General features: G+C 36.1%; 1 protein-coding gene across 15 annotated transcripts in view; it reads right to left on the bottom strand.

Annotated features, from left to right (window-relative positions):
* The window catches only part of LOC124110337 (neuron navigator 2-like), a 605924-nt gene that overhangs the window by 244535 nt on the left and 338548 nt on the right, over positions 1-22841 (bottom strand). For 14 of the 15 annotated variants that reach the window (XM_048384120.1, XM_048384123.1, XM_048384126.1 and 11 more), the window contains exon 3: positions 7327-7379. In XM_048384120.1, coding sequence (XP_048240077.1) covers positions 7327-7379 — 53 coding nt within the window. Of the gene's footprint in view, positions 1-2520; positions 2773-7326; positions 7380-22841 lie in introns of those variants that run through there. The other variant, XM_048384130.1, reaches the window with a different exon arrangement.

Below are 22841 nucleotides of genomic sequence, written 5' to 3'. Positions count from 1 at the left end.
TACCAGAATGGCCTTCGGACATGTGCATATTGCTTAATTATATATAGAAAAATAGGTTTATAATGAACACGCTTATAATGAACTCACGGTTATTACGAACTAAATTTTGGGTCCCAGACATTTGCTGTATAGATGTTGTATATATGCTTATAATGAATTACGGTTATAACAAACTAAAATTAGTGGTCCATTTGAGTTTGTTATAACCGTAGTTGACTGTATTGAGTTTCTGTACACAGCTTCAAAAGCTATTATCTTGAGAACTTGCTTTCTTCATGACAAAGTTAATTTAGCAATTTGGAACAGATAACAATTTCAGCATATTATGATTTCAATCTTAACCATTTTCAATGCTGTCAATGAATCAACAAGTTAAATCTTGAATCAAAAGTAAACATTACTTTCTGATTTGAAATTGATAAGGAAATCACTAATCTATCCACTCTTCTGATCTCAGCATGAGATGAGGAAAGAAGGACTCAAGTTTCAAACAAATTGGGCCCAGGTGGGCCCCCGCCTTTGACAACTGTGTTTCAAATGATAGGCCATAATTCTTTGATTGACACTCATCTATTTCAAAGGGTCTAGAACCAGATTTGCTTTCAGATTAACTGGCACATATAACCGGGGTAATGCAATAAACCATTATGAAATCTGTGCTGATTTATCAACCTGTTGGTTACATCACATGATAAGAGCTAAATTGGCAGTATCTTGACATCAATAGTAGTGCCAGCATTATGGTCAGCAATGGCGGCTTCTGGCTCATCTTGTCCTGACAAAATCTCCATGTGGGCATGATAAGTACAGACAGATGCCGCCCCACAACTGACCATGCTGGATAAGCCTTGGAGGATTTTGTCTTTAGCTGGCTCAGAAAGATCTATCCTGTCTTCATCCTGTGCAATTGGACACGTCTCATGGATGCTCCCTCCCAAACTCATCTACTCTTTTTTTATCTTCATCCTTGCAAGTTCTCCCTTCCTGTTATTGGTCCTCTACCCATGTAGCCAGAGTGAATCCAAAACCTTTTATTACATCCCATCTTTGCAAGGTCACCCTCCCCACTCAACCCCTCTTTCATCTTCATCCTTGCAAGTGCTCCCTTCTTCTTTTTGGTCCTCTACCCATGTAGCCAGAGTGAATCCAAAACCTTTTATTGTATCCCATCTTTGCAAGGTCACCCCTCCCAGCACCCCTACCAACCCCCACCATAACTGCATACATTACCTACATCTCATCCTTGCAAGGTTTACCTTTCCCAATACCCTGACTTATTTTGTATTGGCCATTCTCACCTCAAACCCCAAAACTGTGTCACATGTCATTCATCTCATCCCTGAACTTCCCTTTCTGCAACCCCCGGCATATTTCACTGTTGAAAACCTTTCCTTCTATATACTCTCAACCACCCATGTCTCCATCATCTAACCTCAACCCCATACACAAACCTATCTCACCCAACCACCAGACATGATCTTAACCACCCCATCCCGCCCAGAACCTCACCCAACTCACCCACACTCAGTCAGTGCTCTTACCCATCTCGCCTTCATCCTGCACTTCATCTTATCATCACTTCATCACTTCTAACTCACCTGTCTCCCACCCTTGCCAACTCTGTATCACTGTCAAACTGTAGTATCTTTATTGACACGAATAAGTAACCAAAAAATAAAAATTGCAACCTTGCCCAGCTCATTTCATTCAACTTGCCCATACCAAGGTGGTTATTCTTTCCAATTCTCTACCCCAACAATGATCTGCAACTTCATACCTATAAACACACCCCAGTCAGTTCTCTTAAACCATAATGCCATTATACCTACCACTTATCAATTAACACCCAGCAATTCTCAAAATTTTCACAGAGCACACTACCCCATAAGCCATAGCCAGAAAACCCTGATCAACAAACCTCTGTCATCATCTTACCAACTCCTCTCAAGTATCTCACCAGCTTTTCTTACATCAACAACCCCAACCACTTAGCCTGAGACAATAGCCCACCACTGTCTCTTCAGCTTCCCTTTTTCATCATTAGTCCCCCTACACTTGTACCCATTGTATCCCTCTTTATCCCCGGAGCGACCCTCCCCTCCTGCACAGCCCTCTGCCTCTGTTCCTCGCTGGCCCCACCCTCAGCTATTACCCCGGTGGGAATCGGGGCCAGTGTTCTGTTACAGTCAAAGTTTTGTATATTGTCTCTGTAAACATGGCCACTATCATAGGAGAGGCAAGGCTGGTGTGTTGGCACTTTAAACTTTACCATGGTTTCTACATGATCTAATAGTGGCTTCTTATGTCTGGGAATGAATGAATTATAATTCCCTGAATGGATCAGAAGCATATTAATAGAATAAAACCATCAAAGTTTTTGTGGCTCTCTTCAGCACAAAAACTGCGAGAAAAATCAGAATATTCACACAAAAATTCATTGAACTTGTACAAAATTTTACCATTTAGATTTAGATTTCAAGATTGACATGTCTTGAATTAAATATATGAAACAATACTCACCTAAAATATTTAACCTTCAGCAACAAAAAATCCTTTAAAATAATCCAAACTTGTTCAAATTAACTCCAGGACCAAAACAATCCCAAGTTAGCAAAACAGAATGCACGTGTACTCCTGCAAACTTCATACAGGGCCGATCCCACGTACACTCTCACCACACATGCACATGCGCTGTCATGAGAATACCTATGCAGATAAGTATCTTAACACACATCTGCACACTACAGATGCTGGGGAGAATTTCCTGATGACCCATGAGTTTCACACTGATAAATTTGTTTCCTCGCCATTCTTTTCTGTCTTCTAAGCTGATGGTTTTCATTGGCAACCCAGCATGTTCCATTTCAACATGGAGGGGGAGGGTGCAATAGGGCAATCCATTCTGTCAGGGGAGGGGTTATTGATTGCAAAGGAAATTGGGTATTAATTTCCTGAGGGAGTGGGCCAATGGAGTTTCGTTTCATTTACAGGACTTAAACACTGGGAAAGTTTTGTAAAACGGATGCTTTTCAGACTCCTAAAAAAAAGGGACAAGAATTTTAAACTAAACATAACAATTTTGAATTTAACTTCAAAGATAAAGACTTACACAATTTTTCAAGTTAAATATTCAACTATTGATATACTGAATATATATTTATTGAAATTTAAATGAACTAGACATGAAAGTAATTTCATATTTACATTTAAACAATTATTGTAATTTTGATGTTTGGGAATTCTCGTAGTTAAAAATCACGTATTCCGGAAGTGAAAATGAAAGGCACCTATGAACAGATACTTATAACATGTTAATTGACAAAATATCTGCTGAAGTAATCATGATGTTTTACTTTTAAATAAACCCCCCATTAGCTAATAAAGAAATTGTTGCCACAATATGTTTAAACTATCAAGAGACACATGTCGTAACGAGTTCAACACTGAAGTTTGATTTAATGTATCAGCTGTTTTATTTAAACAGAGCACCAAATGCTCTCATATCTTCCCCTTTTTATTAGAAGTAGTAGTAGTAGTAATAGTAGCAGCAGCAGTAGTAGTAGTAGTAATAGTAGTAATAGTAGTAGTAGTAGCAGCAGCAGCAGTAGTAGTAGCAGCAGCAGTAGTAGTAGTAGTAATAGTAGTAGTAATAGCAGCAGCAGCAGTAGTAGTAGTAGTAGTAGTAGTAGCAGCAGCAGTAGTAGTAGTAGTAATAGTAGCAGTAGTAATAGTAGTAATAGTAGTAACAGTAGTAGCAGTAATAGTAGTAGTAATAGAAGTAGTAGTAGTAGTAGTAGTAGTAGTAGCAGCAGCAGTAGTAGTAGTAGCAGTAATAGCAGTAATAGCAGTAATAGCAGTAGTAGTAGTAGTAGTAGTAGTAATAATAGTAGCAGCAGCAGTAGTACATTGTAGTAGTAGTAGTAGTAATAGTAATAGTATTAGTAGTAGTAGTAGTAATAGTTGTAGTTGTAGTAGCAGCAGCAGCAGTAGTAGCAGTAGTAGTAGCAGCAGCAGCAGCAGCAGCAGTAGTAGTAGTATATACAGGTGTGAATATGTTATAGCTGTTGATCATGTCAATAATTCAATAATTCCATAAATGTGATCATGTTTTTTATCAAGTTGTGATTTTTGTGAACCCCCTCACTTATTCTCAGTAGATTTGAAGTGTACAGCTGGTGGTTACTTACACTTGGTGGAATGGACCAATGCCTTTTCCATAGACTTTTGTTGTTCATTTAAATTTTCCATCATTTCAGTTGTCAATAACATACACACATGATCAGTTACTTTTGCTGTTGAGTATACATGTATCTGTATGCTTCTATCTAAGGACCTCATACACTATAGTCAGAAGGCTGTGGGATGCTTATTTAAACAATTTTGATATGTTGCAGGTTTCATATCGGTAAACAGTAAAACCCAGAATAGAATATATCATTTTGACATGGACATCTTTAAATATTTATTTATGTAAAAGAGACTACAATTTTCCTTTGAATGACATCTGTTCCAAAATATCTCTTCAAAACAAATATTAAAAACAGGAATTTACAATAAATACAATTCCTGTGACACTTATTACCTCAAAAGATGAAAAGATAAGAAAATATGCCACTATATCACTTCAAAAAAGTATTTTTAAGAAATTCCATTTTGAAGTTGCAGCACTTCCATCATGGACCATTCTTATCCATTATGCATCTTCTTGATAAGAAAAATGCAAAGATGAAATTGGAAAACACTTCATGTAAATAATACTATTGTCTAATTAATAAAAACTTGTCTAATAAGCAGAAAAGTACATTTTGCTCTCTTTCTCAATTGCCACAGAAAAAACCACTTTTACATGACCAGATTATCATATCATCTTTATGGTTATTTATTTTGCTTATTGGAAGCTAGATTTCTTCATGCATGTTGATAGCATTTTTTACATGTGATGTTATATGATAATGGCATATTTCTCAGGTTATTGATGCGTTACATTTCATCTAGTATACCACACCATATTGTATCACAAAGTCAGGAGTTCTTAACAACACATTTGTTGAAAATGTCCCTTGAAAAAAATAGAAACACGAAACAGTATTGCCTATAAATATTATGATAATCATAAATAATATACTGTATTCGACGTAATAAGCACCCGGCTCTAATAAGCGCCCACAGCGATATTTGCTAATATATTGGCTAGTGAACAATCCCAATTGGCACCCCTCCGATTGATCAATGTACACCAGACCTATTTTTTCGTGTATAATACGCATTCGTGTGTTAAATGCACCCTTAATTATGGGCAACTAAATTCTGGAAAAATATATCTGTCGTACATAAACATTTCAGGCTGTCCGCATAAACCACGAAATTTATCTTTCAACTCTGTTTTTTCCACCAAAATTTTTCTAATAAGAGCCCCCTAGTTCTAATTTTGAGAGCGCCCAGGGCACTTATTACATCAAATACGGTAGTTCCTGCATTAACATGTTATGAGATCTGATGCAGACCACACAAAGTATATTGTAAAAAGCAGGGACTCTGGATCCACTGATCCACAGATATGAAACATCTATATTAATTCTGCTGCTATATTATAAACTAACATTTAGTCTCTGAAATCTTATATTACACAATATCCTTCTTGACTCTAAAAATAAAAAAATGTGGAATAGAGCTAGCTAGGGCTGGCTAGACTTGCTTTTGTATGCGTTTCTAAAAATCAAATTCATAAAATAAATATATTCCACGGTCATGGATATATGTTCCCTTATTATTTCCCATCAGTATAGGTGCTTTATATACTTGTATTTAAACTGATTAGGTGGTTTACATTCATAACCTGGTTGCTTTCCAAAATCACTTCCAATCGTTTGTGCTGGCTGCTTTGTTGTAGTTTCAAACCCCAACTAAATGTACCGATAGGTTCATATTTCAGATGTTTGTCTGCTCTAGAGCATAGACCAGCTCATTGTGATATATGGCTGCTTCATATTCCTCAATTCAGGTGAGCTAAAAATATGACATTTTTTCTGATGTCAGTTCTGATGTCAAGTTTTGTATCAATTATGTCACTGTCAGTTTCATTTGACAGCATCATACTCACTTAATCCAATACCAGCCCACAATAAGAGACACCACTAATATTAGCTGACACTGGGGATTATGCGGAACGTGTCCATTTAATTAAATGGTGTTGGACATGTGTCATTTGCATAACTTGTACTGGTGTTTTTCGACCTTGTGACTTGCCATGTCAAAATAATGACCTCTGGCTTAGGGGGCAATTATTGGATAATGCTACTTTGCGATATTTATTAATAACATTAAACTTGAAATTGTCAAAACAGTTTAAGACCCAAAGCACTGTGATAATGCTGAAAAAAGATTGAATTATACAACTTCTTGTAATACTACTAGAAGACTGGCACCATCATAGCAGTAAGACCATTTTTCAACATTGGCTTGCAATAGTAGTACCGGTATATAACTGGCAATAGCCATCAGCTGCTTCGCGTAGGGTTATTATTATTTACAATATGTTTAGTAAAAGCTGCATCTAAATTAACAAGATATTGGGATATATTATTCCTGATAAAAAAAATAGTTTCAGATACAATTTTTGCCAATCCTTGCATTAAAATCCTGTAAAGTTATATCATTGGGTGTGTCTTGACCGAATCACCGGTAGATTCCAAGAAAATGTGTGTACGGCTGATTGCTTTGTCCAGCTTAGTTTATGAGAAAATACACAAGGTAATCTTAATCTCTGGATGTAAAACAATGCCTAGCAGAACAAAAAATACAATTTAAACGGTAAATCAATATGTCTGGTGATTTTTTATCTCAAATTTCAAATTTGTACTGACCAAGTTTATCATCACCCGTTCGTGTACCGGAATTCGCTGAAGGGGTAGATCTATGGTGTAATTTTTTTCTGCGCTTGACATTCAATTATTTTTTTCTCCAAAATACTGAATCCGCTAGAGGGGAATGCGCATTATACATGGGTGTGCACTATACTCAAGAAAATACGGTAGTATACCCATCTTCTGTGAGGCTTATATGTATACAGGGGGCTGGTGCCAGTGCATAAACTTTCACATAGATTTACCACAGTGAAAGCACCGATATGGCTCTGAAGTAAAGACTCTGTTTGAAAAGGCTGTTTTGAAGAAATTTCCTCTTGGTCTTTGAAAGCTGTCAAAGCTTATGCCCCTTGCTTATTCCACTGACAGATCTGAAATTCTGTAGCCATATGTTCTGAAAAACAAATTCCTGGAAGAAAGCATCCATGTTCTGAAGTATAATAGGAAAGCAAAAATAACTTACCATTTGAGCAGAATTCTTTGGTTTTGTCTTAATGTCTTTGATCTTTTCATTGGCTGGAAAAGAAAATGACATTTTATTTGCATGTCTGTCTCATATATTTGCACCTCATCTGAATGGCATGCAAACCAAATGATTATATGAAAAATGAAAGAATATATATCAATGTTTGACAACTGATGGGCAATAGCGTTCTGGCAAATGTTAAACACTATGTCACATAAAACAAAAGGTTTTTTTAACTGCTTTGGTGTTATTGCCACATACCTCAATTAGGACAGACAACATGTCTCCTTGAGTGAAATGCTATGAATATGTTTGTACTATAAATCTGAATTTCTTTTACGCCAAATTATTTTGTTCTTCATCATGAGGCAAGAGTTAAATGATGACAAATATTTTGGGCTTCATCTACACATGGAATCAACCTTGGACACTTTGACCCACACCAAATCATTCTGAAAGTCGAGATGAGACTGTGAACAATATCTCAATTATATCACAGGGTAGCCTATCGGTTAAAGCGTAAAAACCTACTCACTCACTCACAAGGTGGCTAACTAATGCAGGTCATAGGCCATATCATTACACTGAATGTTTTTTTGTTTGTTGTTTAATGCCACATAAAAATATGACAATTATTTTAAATTATAGAAAGCGGGAATGTGTAGAATGTTTTCACTTGTGTCATTGCAAAAGCTGAATGTTGAATTGACACTGGAGAAATTGATACAGAAGGCCAGAAAAACATTAAATAACAACTAATAACACATGCTCATGATGTTGTGAGAATCTTACAATCGACTCTGCTTTAGGCAGAGATATCTATTCTATATTATTATTATAAATTTTAAAAAGCAGAATGACAATGCCAGCGACACGATCAGACAACCACATGAAAATGAATCACAAGAATAAATGTCATCAGTCTAGCCAAACAAACCATTTAAAAAAAAGACTGCCCTAGCATTCATCATGCCGGTAAATCAGCAGGGGTCATCAATATCACCAGAACAAAAAATGCTAATAATGATGAAATATGGGCCTAAGTTGTGAAAATACATCAATATTGTTTGTGTTAAAGCATGAGTGACTCATAGAACGCAAGAACCTGTACTAATGCCATGCTTCATGGATCTACCAAAGTTGGCACCAATGTCTCATGCCATGGTCAAATTACCATTCTGTTTGCTTCAGGCAAGCATAACTAGTTACATGATCAGCCATCATCAAGTTCTTTGTACCAATACCAGATGTTCCCTATCTGACAGAACCAACGTCATCACGGCCATGTTTATTACACGATACGAACACTTGATGACATGTTGACAATGGCGGCAAGGAAAGTGATTTATGCCAATGTGTAAGTGACATAAAAGTTTTAAGATCGCTAATCCTCAGTTAATCCCCGTATTATTCTTTTTTGTTAAAAAACCAATACATTTCTTTGATCAATCACCCGTCATTTTGGCACATGTACCAGCTTGCCCTACACTCTGTATGTATTCACTATTGCAATCTACTCTTTAAACACATGTATCAATAAAATACAATTCCTGACATGATGCGTGAGAGAGAGAATGGGCTTTCATGTTATAGTCGGTAATAATTCAGCCATATCATCCTACTAGACATCGATAGGTTATTTTGAGACTAAAGGACAAGGTATGACATGTTGGCCCATGGGATTTGCATAATTTAAGATATGGGAAACAAATCTTTATGGAAGTTTACAAACTGTAATTACACTGGACCTACAATGGGACATATAACAATACTAAATGCACATTATGTAAGACTAAAATGTGTCAAATTGTAAGTATTTACTTACTATTTTATGCAAATTGTGTTAGAGAAGGGTGCAACCGGTAGGGTAACCTATTTGTGTTTGTATGTTGTTTAATGCTGCACTGAGCAATATTCCAGCTATATATTCAATCTGTAAATATTCGGGTTAGGTAATCCAGTGATTGATATCATGAGCATCCATCTATGCAATTGTGATACAATAACATGCATCAACCATGTCAGCAAGCCTGACCACCCTATCCCGTCAGTCACCTCTTACGACAAGCATGGTCGCCTTCTGCAGCAAGAATGGGCTGCTGAAGACCAATTCTTACTCATGGGTGGTACCATTTGTGAACACCTGGTGTTATCCCTGATTTTAATATTCATACATTCCTTTCATATATAATTTTCATCACAATTTTGCCTTTTACACCCAATGGAATCTGTTTCGGTGTTTAATCGAGACTGGTTGTTTTCTGGTGTTGATATTTTATATATTCTATTTTAAAAATGTATTAATAGGCAGTTAACAAATCAATTGAATTTTTGCTCAAAACAATGATACAAAGTAACAAGAACATTATTACTTCACACAGACTTTTATGTTCAACTTCTACACATGGGACCTTGCACATGAACCTTATAGAGTGCAATAGCTGAATCTGTAATATGCACTGGAAACTAAAAAAGCTCAAATGATTTTTTTGATTTTTTCTCCACTGGATATTGTGGAATGATGATCCAAAAAATACCTGCTTGCCCCTGAATAATCTTTTATAATGTAGCATGGCTATTTATTTCTCACATGCCACTTTTCAAACTCACAGCCTCAGCATGGCAGAGACCTATCTTGCATCTATTCCCATACAAAAGCTCCACTGCAGTCAGACATGCTAAATCCCTACAATCTTAAGAGCTCTAAATTTGATCAAATGGGCCAGCAAGTCAACTCATATTAGAAATAAAAAACCTGAAAACCCTGTAATCACATGCTTACAAACCCTGAACTTAAACAGTAATCATAGATGATTGATTCTCTCGCCGAGTTCACATTTTACACAACATAATCATGTTCTCAGTATCAGAACAAAAGAAAAATCAGAAAAAATCTCGCTTCAATGGCACTTTTTACATCACGTGACCTCCCACTGCCACAACAGACCTGACAATTAGCATTGTGTTATGCCGCTCGTGAAGCAAAGAAACACTTCACTTCTTTTGACAACATGGCTTTGAGGGCCCAAATAAGAGGGTTCACGTTGCGTCTATCCGCATCTTCGGCCTGGGCAAGAAATCCGTGCAGTTTCCCCAAGAGACGCAACAGTAGAAGCCGTGGGTTCATCAACGTATTCCTGGTTGGGTGGAACATTTTCGAAAATACCTTTCAGACTTTTTTAAGGTCTGAAAATAGTTCTCACGAGGACTCATTATATTTTTAAAGGCTGCTTTTCGTGTCAATGCCTTTAATTTGATAATCTGTGATTCATGAGCATAATTGATATTTGAGGCATTCTCACTTTGACTCATTTCACATGGGAGACATATTTTGGAGATTTGTTAAAAAGAACAATTTTGAATCTTTTAATATTGACAATAGATTTATTTCCAACTTTTAGTTTGAAATAAGATATATCTTTCTTGATTATGTAAAGTAAAATCAGAACCATATATTTGGTGTTTGTTAAACTTACAATTTTTGTTAATAATTGCCTCAATACGTGCATAAAAATATTGAACTTTTATGGTAAAATGGCTGAATATTTGATCCTGGAACTGACAAGCAATACATATTAATTTGAAAACTGAGATCCATTATCTTGCAATGTGTTAAAATGAAAATAATTTGATTCTAAAAGTGTCTCACACTGATACATGGTACACACTGAAAAATATTCTGAAGACATATATTTTACCACTATCCTATGAAACTGCCTTTGCTATTCAAATGAAGTTTTATCTGTAAATCAATATCTTGTTAATTTATATTTGTTTGTGTCATGAAAAATAAACAAAATTAAATCATCTGAAACCCCTATAAATATGTGTCTGTCCTGGCAAATTAATCAACAAATGACATGAACTTAGAAAACATTGATCTAAAAAACTAAAAACATTTATTAAACAGTTTATATCAATTTTGCTCATCTTAGACATCCTACAATAACATGTGCCTGAGCGAATGTTGTTTTATGCCAATATATCAGCAATATTACATCTACAAGATCGAGTTGATTGAAAAGTTCTCAGTGAGTGAGTGACTGAGTGAGTTGGGTTTAACGCTGCTTTTAACAGTATTCCAGTCATATCACGGCGTGTCAGCTTAATGTGAGGGGAAAGCCCAAAGTGATGCAGGTCTCAGATGGTTACCATTTTGGTGAAACACACGAGCACGGGTATGGTGCTGACAAACCAAGAAATATAATCGGGGCGATCCGGGATTCGAACCCACAATCATAGGTTTCTAGCGTGCCAAAGGGACGTAACTCTGCCCAGTGAATCACTGCGCCTTAGACGACTGGGCCACCCGTGCCCCCGAAATGTTCTCAGCCTCACATAGGAGGAACTGGATGATGACATCTTTGGTTGTGGACTTTACATGATGTCTTAGCGGTATGTCCATAAAACTTGAGTCATATGAGCAAATTGTTTTGCCATGATGAGTCATTAAAATAAGACCCATGAAGATCCAGGGTAGAATAGGTCTTCAGCAACCTATGCTTGCCGTAAAAGGCAACTATGCTTGTCATAAGAGGCGACTAACGGGATCAGGTGGTCAGCTCGCTGACTTTATTGGTGCATGTCATCGATCCCAATTGCGTGGATCGATGCTCATGATATCAATCACTGGATTATCTGGTCCAGACTCAATTATTTACCAACCGCCATCATACAGCTAGAATATTGCTAAGTGCTGCGTTAAACAACAAACAAACAAACAAACAAACAAACATTATAAGCAGGCAAGGGACTGTGACCTTTGGAAAATGGACAAACTTGATTTTATTTTATTAAGCTCATATCACAAGCATGGCAAATACACATACGCACATATGCACGAAGCACACATGCTAGAGCACATGCATGTCAACTACCTTGAACATGACATTTAAACCCCATTTCACCTCACTTCACCTCTATTTCCATGGAAATCTCTAAATTTAATCATCCTCACCTCACACTACAAATATATTTATCAAACCTCCATGTCAGAATGATGAGATCTGATTGGTCCATGTGATATTGATCAATATACTATGTATCCAGCCTTGGAGGAAAATAAATTTCTCAGACGGTGAATAAATCCCTTATACCCCACCATGAGCAAGACAGGCTGCACGTGGATTTCTGAGAGGCAAAATAAATCCCTAATACCCAGCTTCCAAGCAAAAAGCTGCACTCATTTTCCATATAATTAAATGAAAGTCATGTGACATTGCACAAGCTCTTCTCTGCTCAATCAAACAGCTGCTTTCTATCAATTTTGAATTTGTATTAATTCTTTTACAGTGTCGAATTAAAACATGTGTAGCAGGATCACAAGGGGTACATGGGGTTTCATGCATTCCTCATTGAGGACACATAAAACCCCATGTACTACCATCCTGCTACAACTTAGAGAGTGCTACTACTACTACTACTAATGCTACTACCACTACCACTACTACTTCTATTACTACCACTACTGCTGCTGCTGCTACTACTACTACTACTATTACTACTACTACTGCTGCTGCTGCTACTACTACTACTACTACTGCTGCTGCTTCTACTACTACTACTGCTGCTGCTGCTACTACTACTATTACTACTACTACTGCTGCTACTACTACTACTACTACTACTACTGCTGCTTCTACTACTACTATTACTACTACTACTGCTGCTGCTACTACTACTACTATTACTACTACTGCTGCTACTAATACTACTATTACTACTACTACTGCTGCTGCTACTACTACTACTGCTGCTGCTGCTACTACTACTATTACTACTACTACTGCTGCTACTACTACTACTACTACTACTACTACTACTGCTGCTGCTTCTACTACTACTATTACTACTACTACTGCTGCTGCTACTACTACTACTACTATTACTACTACTACTGCTGCTGCTACTACTACTACTACTGCTGCTTCTACTACTACTACTATTACTACTGCTGCTACTACTACTACTGGTACTATTACTACTACTACTACTACTACAAGTAGCTCTCCGGATGTTAAGTTTCAAGAAGACGATCGCTGCTCTCATACTTCATCTCTGGAAGAAGTGGATGGGCTGCAGACACTCATCACAACACACTCTGCATCATGTGCCAGGGAAGAGCATCGTCCTCCCATGATGACACAGATCCCATCACTTGAGCCAAAACCTATCAATTTTTAATATACTGCCGTCATACATGGTACGCTAAATTGGTAATTGCTGATTCAAAGAATTCTGATGTAGGCCAATTACCATGTCTAGACTTTCCTCCAAAGAGAATTTAATGGGATTCCATGAAAAAAAGATAACGTGGGCAAGTGCTCAGCTTGAACAAAATCCTGAAAAGATGGTCATTGGCTTCAGTCTTCAATCTGATCCAGAAATGATCTGTGTATATCACAACAAATGGCTCTCCATCTCGAAAGAGATCGATTTTCTTTTGAAGTGAATCAATTTCCTGTGTTATGAAATGGTAAACTTTGGGAAGCTAGACGGACAACCATTGTACTTAGTAGCCAGCTTATTTGGGTCAGAAATTGGGTGCGTTGACATTTCTCGAGTCGGATCAATATCCTCATTTACAGGTTATCAAAGAAATCAGACCTTTTGGCACTGAATAAATACACCTTGAAGTGCTTTTCGCATTATTATTCAACACATTTGAAATATACCGGAATATATTTATATGCTTGTATTATTTAATGTTTGAAATTTATATTTTATATTCAGACATTTCAAAATGAAGTTTTCATTTGTCATATTTCAGAAGATGTTTTTTATGATACACCCACCCATTCTTGAAGCATGCATATCAGTTACATTACATACTATTCAAAAGAAGTTAAAGAACACCCAAATTTGTCCTATGACTGGAGGTCATCTGTAATGACATGACAGATTAACAATAGAGGCAGAGGGGTAGCCTGGTGGTGAAAGCATTGCTCATCATGCCGAAGTCCAGGGTTCGACTCCCCATGTGAGTACAATGTGTGAAGACCATTTCTGGTGCCCCCTGCAATATTGCTGGAATATTGCCATAAGTGGCGTGAAAAAACACTCACTCACTCACTACAGTCATATGAAAAAATTGGGTATTCCTTAAATTCTTTTGAGTAGTATACATTTGAATTTGTATAGAAGACTGTATAATCGAAGTGAAAGGTATTACAACACTATCACATCCTAATTTACCGATGTTTTCAACAAAATAACATCACTACAACACAAATTGCTTCCTTGGTTATTGGCATACATTCATTTAATCTGCAGAGATTTGTGATACGTGATTATACAAGTACTGATCTGAATGTAATGAGGGGACCAGTGATTAGTTTTTGATGATTAGTAGATTGGGTGATTTCAGGGATTAAGGGATTAGGGACTCACTGATTAAGTTCTTGGTATCCTTAATGGATGTTCTTGGTGAGTGTTGTTTGCAAGTTTGCAATATTAAAACAACACGGATCTATTCCAGTCTGAATCCCCACAATGAGAAGCGTTATTAGAATTGTGTGGCGCTGTCAGTGACATACATACTGGGCCACAAATAGAGTGTGATGGATCATATGCATGTGCTTAATTAAACATTCATTCGTTCTTTCATTCATTCATTCGTTCGTTCGTTTGTTCGTTCGTCCATTCGTTCTTTCGTTCATTCATTCATTTGTTTGTTCATTCGTTCCTTTGTTCATTCATTCGTGCCTTACTAAAAAAATATTCCAGCTATATGATTACAGCCTGTAAATAATCGGCTCGACAACCCAGTGATTGACAAATGAGCATTTATCTCCACAGTTGGGTTACAATGACATAAGTCAGTGAGTCTCATCGGATATCCAATTTGTTGTGGGTTGCTGAAGGCCGATTCTAACCCAAATCTTGACAGGGGATTAAACTCAGTCTTTAGCATATGGCAAGCAAACACTTTAACCATTACACTACTTAAACATCCCTAAGCCAAGACCACAGTTCCTACCCATTCCCTAAATGAGACATCATATCAAATGACATCTTTAATCTCTCAGCCACTGAAGCTGGTTAGCTGTAAATTTTACACTCAAGACACTGGTTATTTACTGAAAAAGTTGGTATAATGTTGGATGATAAATAAAACCTGACCCAAGTGTTTTTTTTATATGAAATATATCAACCCTGATCGATAAAGTTTATATCTCCTTCCCAAGCCCCGGAGTTATAAACTTTCATCGATTTGTGTTGATATATTTCATATCAAAACACACTGTGGACAGTTTCTTTATTTATCATTACATCTTAGAAGTATATTCTCATAAAGGACCTACCATTTGATATTCTGCTGTTAGACAGAAAAAATTAATGTCTGTGCTCATTCAGAACTCTGCACCGGCAGCTTCAACAGCATGATTAAACATGTCCCTGACATACTCTTGAACCAGACGTTCAGGGAAACAAACAGTGCAGACCTCTAACCCTTAATCATTACCCTAACTCAACAAACATAATACTCCTTAAAACAAAATTCATCACTATTTCCGACTGAACAAATGTGTGTTCTGTAGATTAAGTGTTATCAAAATGAAATCATCAACCTGAAACAGAAAATCGTGATGAACTACATAACAAGGTCCCTCAGATGTTATCACAAACTTTCTGCCTGGAAAAACTACATCAAGAACAAGAGTTATCAAAGATGGACCGAAATTAAGTTCCTGGGATGGCCAATGGCAAAAGTCAGCTACCAATTTGTCGCTAAAAAAGTAATGCATTAGATTTGTGAGCATGTGATAGGGAGGTGTAAATATTTACAGAAGAACCGATCCTTAAATGGAGCTTAATTCTTGACATTTAAGTCTTAGCCAGAGAACTGCTAGAAGGTATAATAATATAAAGTTGATGGGAAAGCAGCATTGATTTTGCCATACTTAAGTTTCCAATCTAATGGCTGTTCTCTCGAGGAGAACAATGAAGTGTATATTGTTAACATTTATATCATCACATTAACATGTGAAATATTTTCAATATCTATGCTAAAAGCACCTTGTCCATTGTAATTACATCGCGTTTTACATAACATTGAATTTTTCCTAATATCTGATGCACACTGCAATATTTGTGTACTCAGTTGACAGATAATGATCTTTTTCATTGATTTTGTGAGCTAAACCATGATAAGTTGTGAATATTTTCCACAACCACAAGAAATTAGAATTTCATTGCCATAGGCCTTACAGTTGAGGTAAAAGCCCCACAACAATCAATAAATATGCATATTTCTGGACTGAGATCGTGAATCACAAATCATAGATATTATTCAAAATAGCAAAAGGAGACAATTACAACAAACTTTAAATAGCAAAGGGAAGTTACTCTGACCTCACATCATAATTGCCAGACAACTATAAATATTTATACTCACTGAAATATTTTTAAAAAAACAAAAGATTAAAGTTCAACCTTAATATCAAACTTAAGTCAATAAATCAAAGAAATATTCATATATTTTTTTAAGTAATGACAACAATGATATCAGCATGAATTCCTTGTCAAAGCCTTCAAAACAGCTGTTAATTGAAATTCTCTCTGTGTGTGTTCATAATAAAATCAGACATTAATTGTACTCAAAGTAATTTTCTGTGCAATATTGACAGTTTCTTCAATGCATGAAAGGCAAATATGAGATGATATTCCAATACATTATGGAAATAAAACAAAAACAATTTCCGAATATTTCATTTAATGAAATTTATGCATACATCACAGAGTTGGATTCAGGCTTATTTGGAGCCAGAGAAATTAAAAAGTATTTTCGTCAATCGGAAATAGAAAATTGAAACAATATTAAAAACCATCATACTGATAAAGAAATGTGCTCAGCTTAAAAAATGCAAATATTTTGCTTGTAAAGACATTGTGACAAAGAAAAACACATTAATTGTAAAATACAGCATCATGAGTCACAGCACAATACGGACACCAGGCACCTTATTAAAATTAATTCCAAGAAATTGGTTTCATTTGAATTCAGTTCTGTGACATTGCATGCCGTCTTAGCCATTTTGAACATGATCCTATTTCAGCACAATGGCTCCATCAAAATTTGGATCACAAATCTTTGCAATATTTGTGGATACAACATTGCCGCTCCTAATGGCAGATGGATCAAAATGGATATTGAGTCAAATAATTCTGAAATTGCTTTTAGGATAACCATATGGCAAACACTGATTCAAAATGTTCTCTTAAAGAAATTAAATTTAGAAAACAGAACAGTTTGAATTAAATAAAATAAAAAGATGAAAGATACAAAGATGACAAATTCCTCAAATGTTCTCTTTCAGACTGAGTCATTGTACATTCCTTCAAAGTTTATTTATTTATTTTGTTTATTATGTCTTATATTTTTCAAATATCATTTTCCTTTTGATCATAAAAAATAATCTGACAAAAAGTGTGCTAATTCCTGATCTATACTTCTGGATAACTGGCTGTTTTACCATATTCGACGTAATAAGCACTCAGGGCGCTCTCATAATTAGAGTGTGTGAGTGAGTATGGTTTTACGCTGCTTTTAGCAATATTCCAGCAATGTCACGGCGGGGGACACCAGAAATGGGCTTCACACATAGTACCCATCTCATAATTAGAAATAGGGGACTCTTATTAGAATATTATTTTGGTGAAACAAACAGAGTTGAAAGATAAATTTCCTGTTTTATGTCGACAGCCTGAAATGTTTATACAGATATACTGATATACTGAGCTGAGCTGAGCTGAGCTGAGCTGAGCTGAGCTGCACTGCACTGCGTTGCGTTGAGGTTTAAAATCGCTTTCAAGATTATTTAACTTATATTGCGATGTATGTGTGTGTGTGTCTGTATGCTAGTCCAGATTAATGACAGTTTTATAGTCCAAGCCAACAAAGAAACCATACCACAGTTTAACATGGGTTCCCCATTTTAGACACAGAATATCAAATCTGAGCCAACCAGTCCTTGTTCATCCCCTTAATACTAAGCACCAGGAAGGGTAACAACAAGTACCATTTTTTACCGTCTTTTAGTATGACTCCGCCAGGGACCAAACCAACAACCTGACACTCTCCAGGCAGATGCTCTACCACAGGACCACAGAGGAAGAACAAGCATTAAGTACTGGAGACCTAGTCTGACCCGGAACCCTTACCGTTAGCGTGTCATAAGCAGCTGGTTACATCGTGTGACCTGATGATGGTGTCATTGTGCCCTGACAACTCACATGTTGTCAACCACTGGATGACCTGGCCCAGACTCATTTATTTACAGGCTGCTGTATTTTAGCTGGAATCTTGCTGAGTGGTGTGAAAAAAACATCACTCACATCATGTTTCTCTCAGTTATTAACCCCATCATGACATAAAACTGGTCATCCTTATTTTCAAATATCTCCCCAGAGGACATTTTAATTGCTTTAACGTTTACATTGCATGGTCAGTTATAGAGACAGAATCTTTTTGCGCTAAAAGCCACTTATTTTACTGGAATCTCTCATTATTATCAGGAAATGTCTCATTTCTGGATTCTTTTCATGGATGAATATAGACTGATGAAAATGTAAAACGAGATTAATTCTATTATTATGTCTCAATCAAATATGATTTTTTTTCTTTGTCTAATGACTCCAAAGGTTGTTAAGATTATTTTTTCACAACAAATTTCATCAATACCAAACACAACTAGCTGCTTTTTTTCCCTCAATTACATCAAAAGTTATTGAAATGTTCCAGTGAGTCATATAAAAATTTAACTTTTAATCAATAATCATGCATTTTTAAAAATATAAAACTTAACAGATGAATGGTCCATTTCAGAAATAGTTTGATTTTGTTCCATTGTATCGTAAACATGACACACAACAAATTGTAAATTACCACATAATGCATGCAAATGGATCATTAGGGAGTCATTTTTCTCTACTACTTCTAGTAACAATTATGTTAAAATGACTCTTAAAAACTCTCACATTTTCAGGCAGAAACACACTCCACTGCACACTGAAACTTTTTACAGGAAACGATCTCATTCTGTCTCAAATTTGTCATTTCTGCATGAAATATGTGTGACCATGCATGAAAATGGCAACCGATGATATATCATGTAAATTATCATGACAACAACAAAACAGTGGATTATCGCTTAAAAGCAAAAAAATAACCTCTTTCCTGATGCCCACTTTTTGATTTCTTATATGATGTCATTTTGCCCAGGGTTCTTTCTTATTTTTTTAAAGCCACACATATTGAATATTGTTCTGAAATAGGAACACGTGCACTCTTGCATATCAAATGTTTCACATCATTTACTCCAGAACTTTTTGAAAGAAAACTTTACAACCAACTGACGCTTTTGAGACATGTTCACTACAAAATGCTTTTCACAGAACCTTCTGAAAAAAAAGACGGTACACTGGAAATACACAGTGATTGCCTAGTTACTAATCTTGCTCCAAATTTGGTTTTGACAACCAGTTATTAGTATAAAAGTATTTCGCAATAAATACAAGCAACAAAACCATTTCGATAATCATATACCTCTACTAAAAGTCCAATTACAAATTTACAACACTGAACAGATAACAGATCCAAATTTTAGTTGAATTCAGTTTGATCACCCACTGAAAGTATTCCATTTATGTTATGCTTGAAAAAGCAATCATTGTATTCTGATGTCTGTCAATCGAAATCAATGGGAAAGCTATATCACATTTTACAACTTCAATGTACGTGTGTACTCAAGGGAGTTGATAAAACATATCCGATATATTTTGACAGCTGAAATCTATATGATAACAAAAAGTATCAATATGTGTAACAACTAAAATAAACATTCAAGCACTCATTTGTCACTGTCCTATTGACCAAGGGAAAGGTTTTCTTATCATTATCCACAGAAAAGGAAAGAAAATAAGGGATGAAAGCACTCCTTGCCTAACTCCAGTATCATAGCCAAATACAAAGGTGAAAGGCAACTACAATGGAATAAAGATGGAGATGTTTCAACATGGAAAGAAACGTTATAACAACAAGACAGTGACCTCTTGCTGATTTAAGTGTCAATCTTTGTCATTCTGATAGCTAAAGAATGAACTAAAAGCATGTTTGCTACAAAAATATGCAAGGTATTTCTTGAGACAAAGTTAAGCTGAATAAACATTAACTAATTTCAAAACTAACACTTACAGTCAATCATGAAGGATTTGGTGTTTGAACAGGAAAAGGAAGAATATTTAAGCTAATTAAGTGCCTATCAAATTGTGTAAACTTTACAAAATTTAGCCTAATTTCAGAAGACAGTTTTCTAAATATTCAAGACGTTAAGCAATTGAATGAGTAATTTCATTTCCGGTAACACTCATGGCATCATGCTCAAAATGAGTGTGGGTAAAACATACACAAATGTGATCTCATCCCTTTGTTCCAACTTCAGTGAGAATTATTATCTTTGGTGTGACACTGATTTCAAAAGGGTGGACTCTTCCTTTAATGAAAATTTGCATTTTCTGCTTTGTTGTCAAGCAAGGGTGAAACTTCAAAACGGCCAAGAATTATACTTTAAACAAAATCACAAATGATAGAACTTGTTCACCATGAAAGATATTATCAACATTAAACACCATTTTGGAAAATTATTCCAATCAGAGAATGGTTAAATAAAGATGAAGATACAGACAATTAGATATCGCTTTGAAATAAAATCATATTAGGCTTTTTCCCTTGAAATTATTTGGAATCACATGATTTATTAATTCCCAAGTTCCAACAAAGGTATTTTGACAAATTGTAAAAAATATGAAATTACATCATGCTTACGCATCACTAGTGAATTTAGTTTTATGGTTTAGGCATTGAGTACTTTGGCCTCAAATGCAAGCTTTATCAAAACATTACATGAAAACGCTTCTACTTGGCCGTTATCGCAGACTAATCACGCTTCCAGAGTGGCTGAAGTATTTAACCCCAGTGCGATTCCAAATCATTTATTTGACAGTCATTTTTATCAGGAACACAACCTTGGTACGGACAGGATACAGTTTAAGGAGCCAGCGAGGTGTGTTTTATTGCAAGTGTTTGTTCATCCAAGCCATTTATTGCTCTCAGTAAAATTACTTGATAGTTTTATTGGTAGGTTATTTTAGGGATATTTTGCAAATTCTGGATTGTGGCCATGTCCACAAGAAAATTATTCAGTGATTAGAACCTTGATTGTTTTTGTGTGTTTTGTTTGAATCTTCAGCAAACACAACTTGAATGCTTTAATTACTGGACAAGCCAACTATAAAGGTTTGATCATGCATGTTATGTGTTTTATACATAAAATCATATTGTATGTATTTTACCTTATGAGTGCCCTTCCCATTAGATGTATCATCTGGAGCCATTACATCTCAACTGTACTGAGGTTTGAATGCCTTTAAGGTATCAATACTCATGTGTGTGTCAAACTCATTAAATCCTACCAGCACAATTCAAGTACTGGTTTCAAGGAGAGAGCTCCATTTACTAGGCAACTCAACCACTTGGAGATCTTTCATTGGGAGATTCAACCACTTAAAGATATCATGTTAACTGGACTTTAAATTGCTGGAAGAGCTCCTCTTACTGTGAGGTTCAACAACTGGAAGAGCTCCACTGGGACATTCCACTGCTGAGAGAACAGATTTGACTTGAGAGAATCAACCACCGAGAGACACTTTTACTCTGGGGTCAACAAGTGGAAGAGCTCCACTGGGACATTCCACTGCTGAGAGAACAGATTTGACTTGAGAGAATCAACCACCGAAAGACACTTTTACTCTGGGGTCAACAAGTGGAAGACCTTCCTTTTAAAGGGACTTTCATCCACCACAAGAGCTCCTCTTACTGCATGATTCAACCACCAAAGAGATCCATTTACTGACAGATTCAACCACTGAGAGAACAGCTTTACAGAAAGATCAAACTACTGTAAGAGCTCATTTTACTGAAAGATCAAACCACTAAAAGATCTCATTTTACTGAAAGATCAAACCACTAAAAGAGCTCATTGTACTGAAAGATCTAACTACTGCAAGAGCTCATTTTACTGAAAGATCAAAATACTGCAAGAGCTCATTTTACTGAAAGATAAAACCACTAAAAGAGCTCATTGTACTGAAAGATCACACTACTGCAAGAGCTCATTTTACTGAAAGATCAAACCACTAAAAGAGCTCATTTTACTGAAAGCTCAAACCACTAAAAGAGCTCATTTTACTGAAAGATCACACTACTGCAACAGCTGATTTTACTGAAAGATCAAACTACTGCAACAGCTCATTTTACTGAAAGATCAAACCACTAAAAGAACCTTTTATTGAGAGATCCAACCATCCTTAGACCTAATATACAGAAAGATCAAACACTCAGAGGGGTGTCAAACTACTGACTTTACTTGAGAGAATCAACCACCGAAAGACACTTTTACTCTGGGGTCAACAAGTGGAAGACCCTCCTTTTAAAGGGACTTTCATCCACCACA

The sequence above is a fragment of the Haliotis rufescens genome, unplaced genomic scaffold (assembly GCF_023055435.1).
Source record: "Haliotis rufescens isolate VD_foot unplaced genomic scaffold, xgHalRufe1.0.p SCAF_5, whole genome shotgun sequence".
In the NCBI taxonomy this organism is placed as follows: domain Eukaryota; kingdom Metazoa; phylum Mollusca; class Gastropoda; order Lepetellida; family Haliotidae; genus Haliotis; species Haliotis rufescens.
Note: the sequence above shows the minus strand (reverse complement) of the source record. Positions and strands in the feature narration are given on the sequence as shown.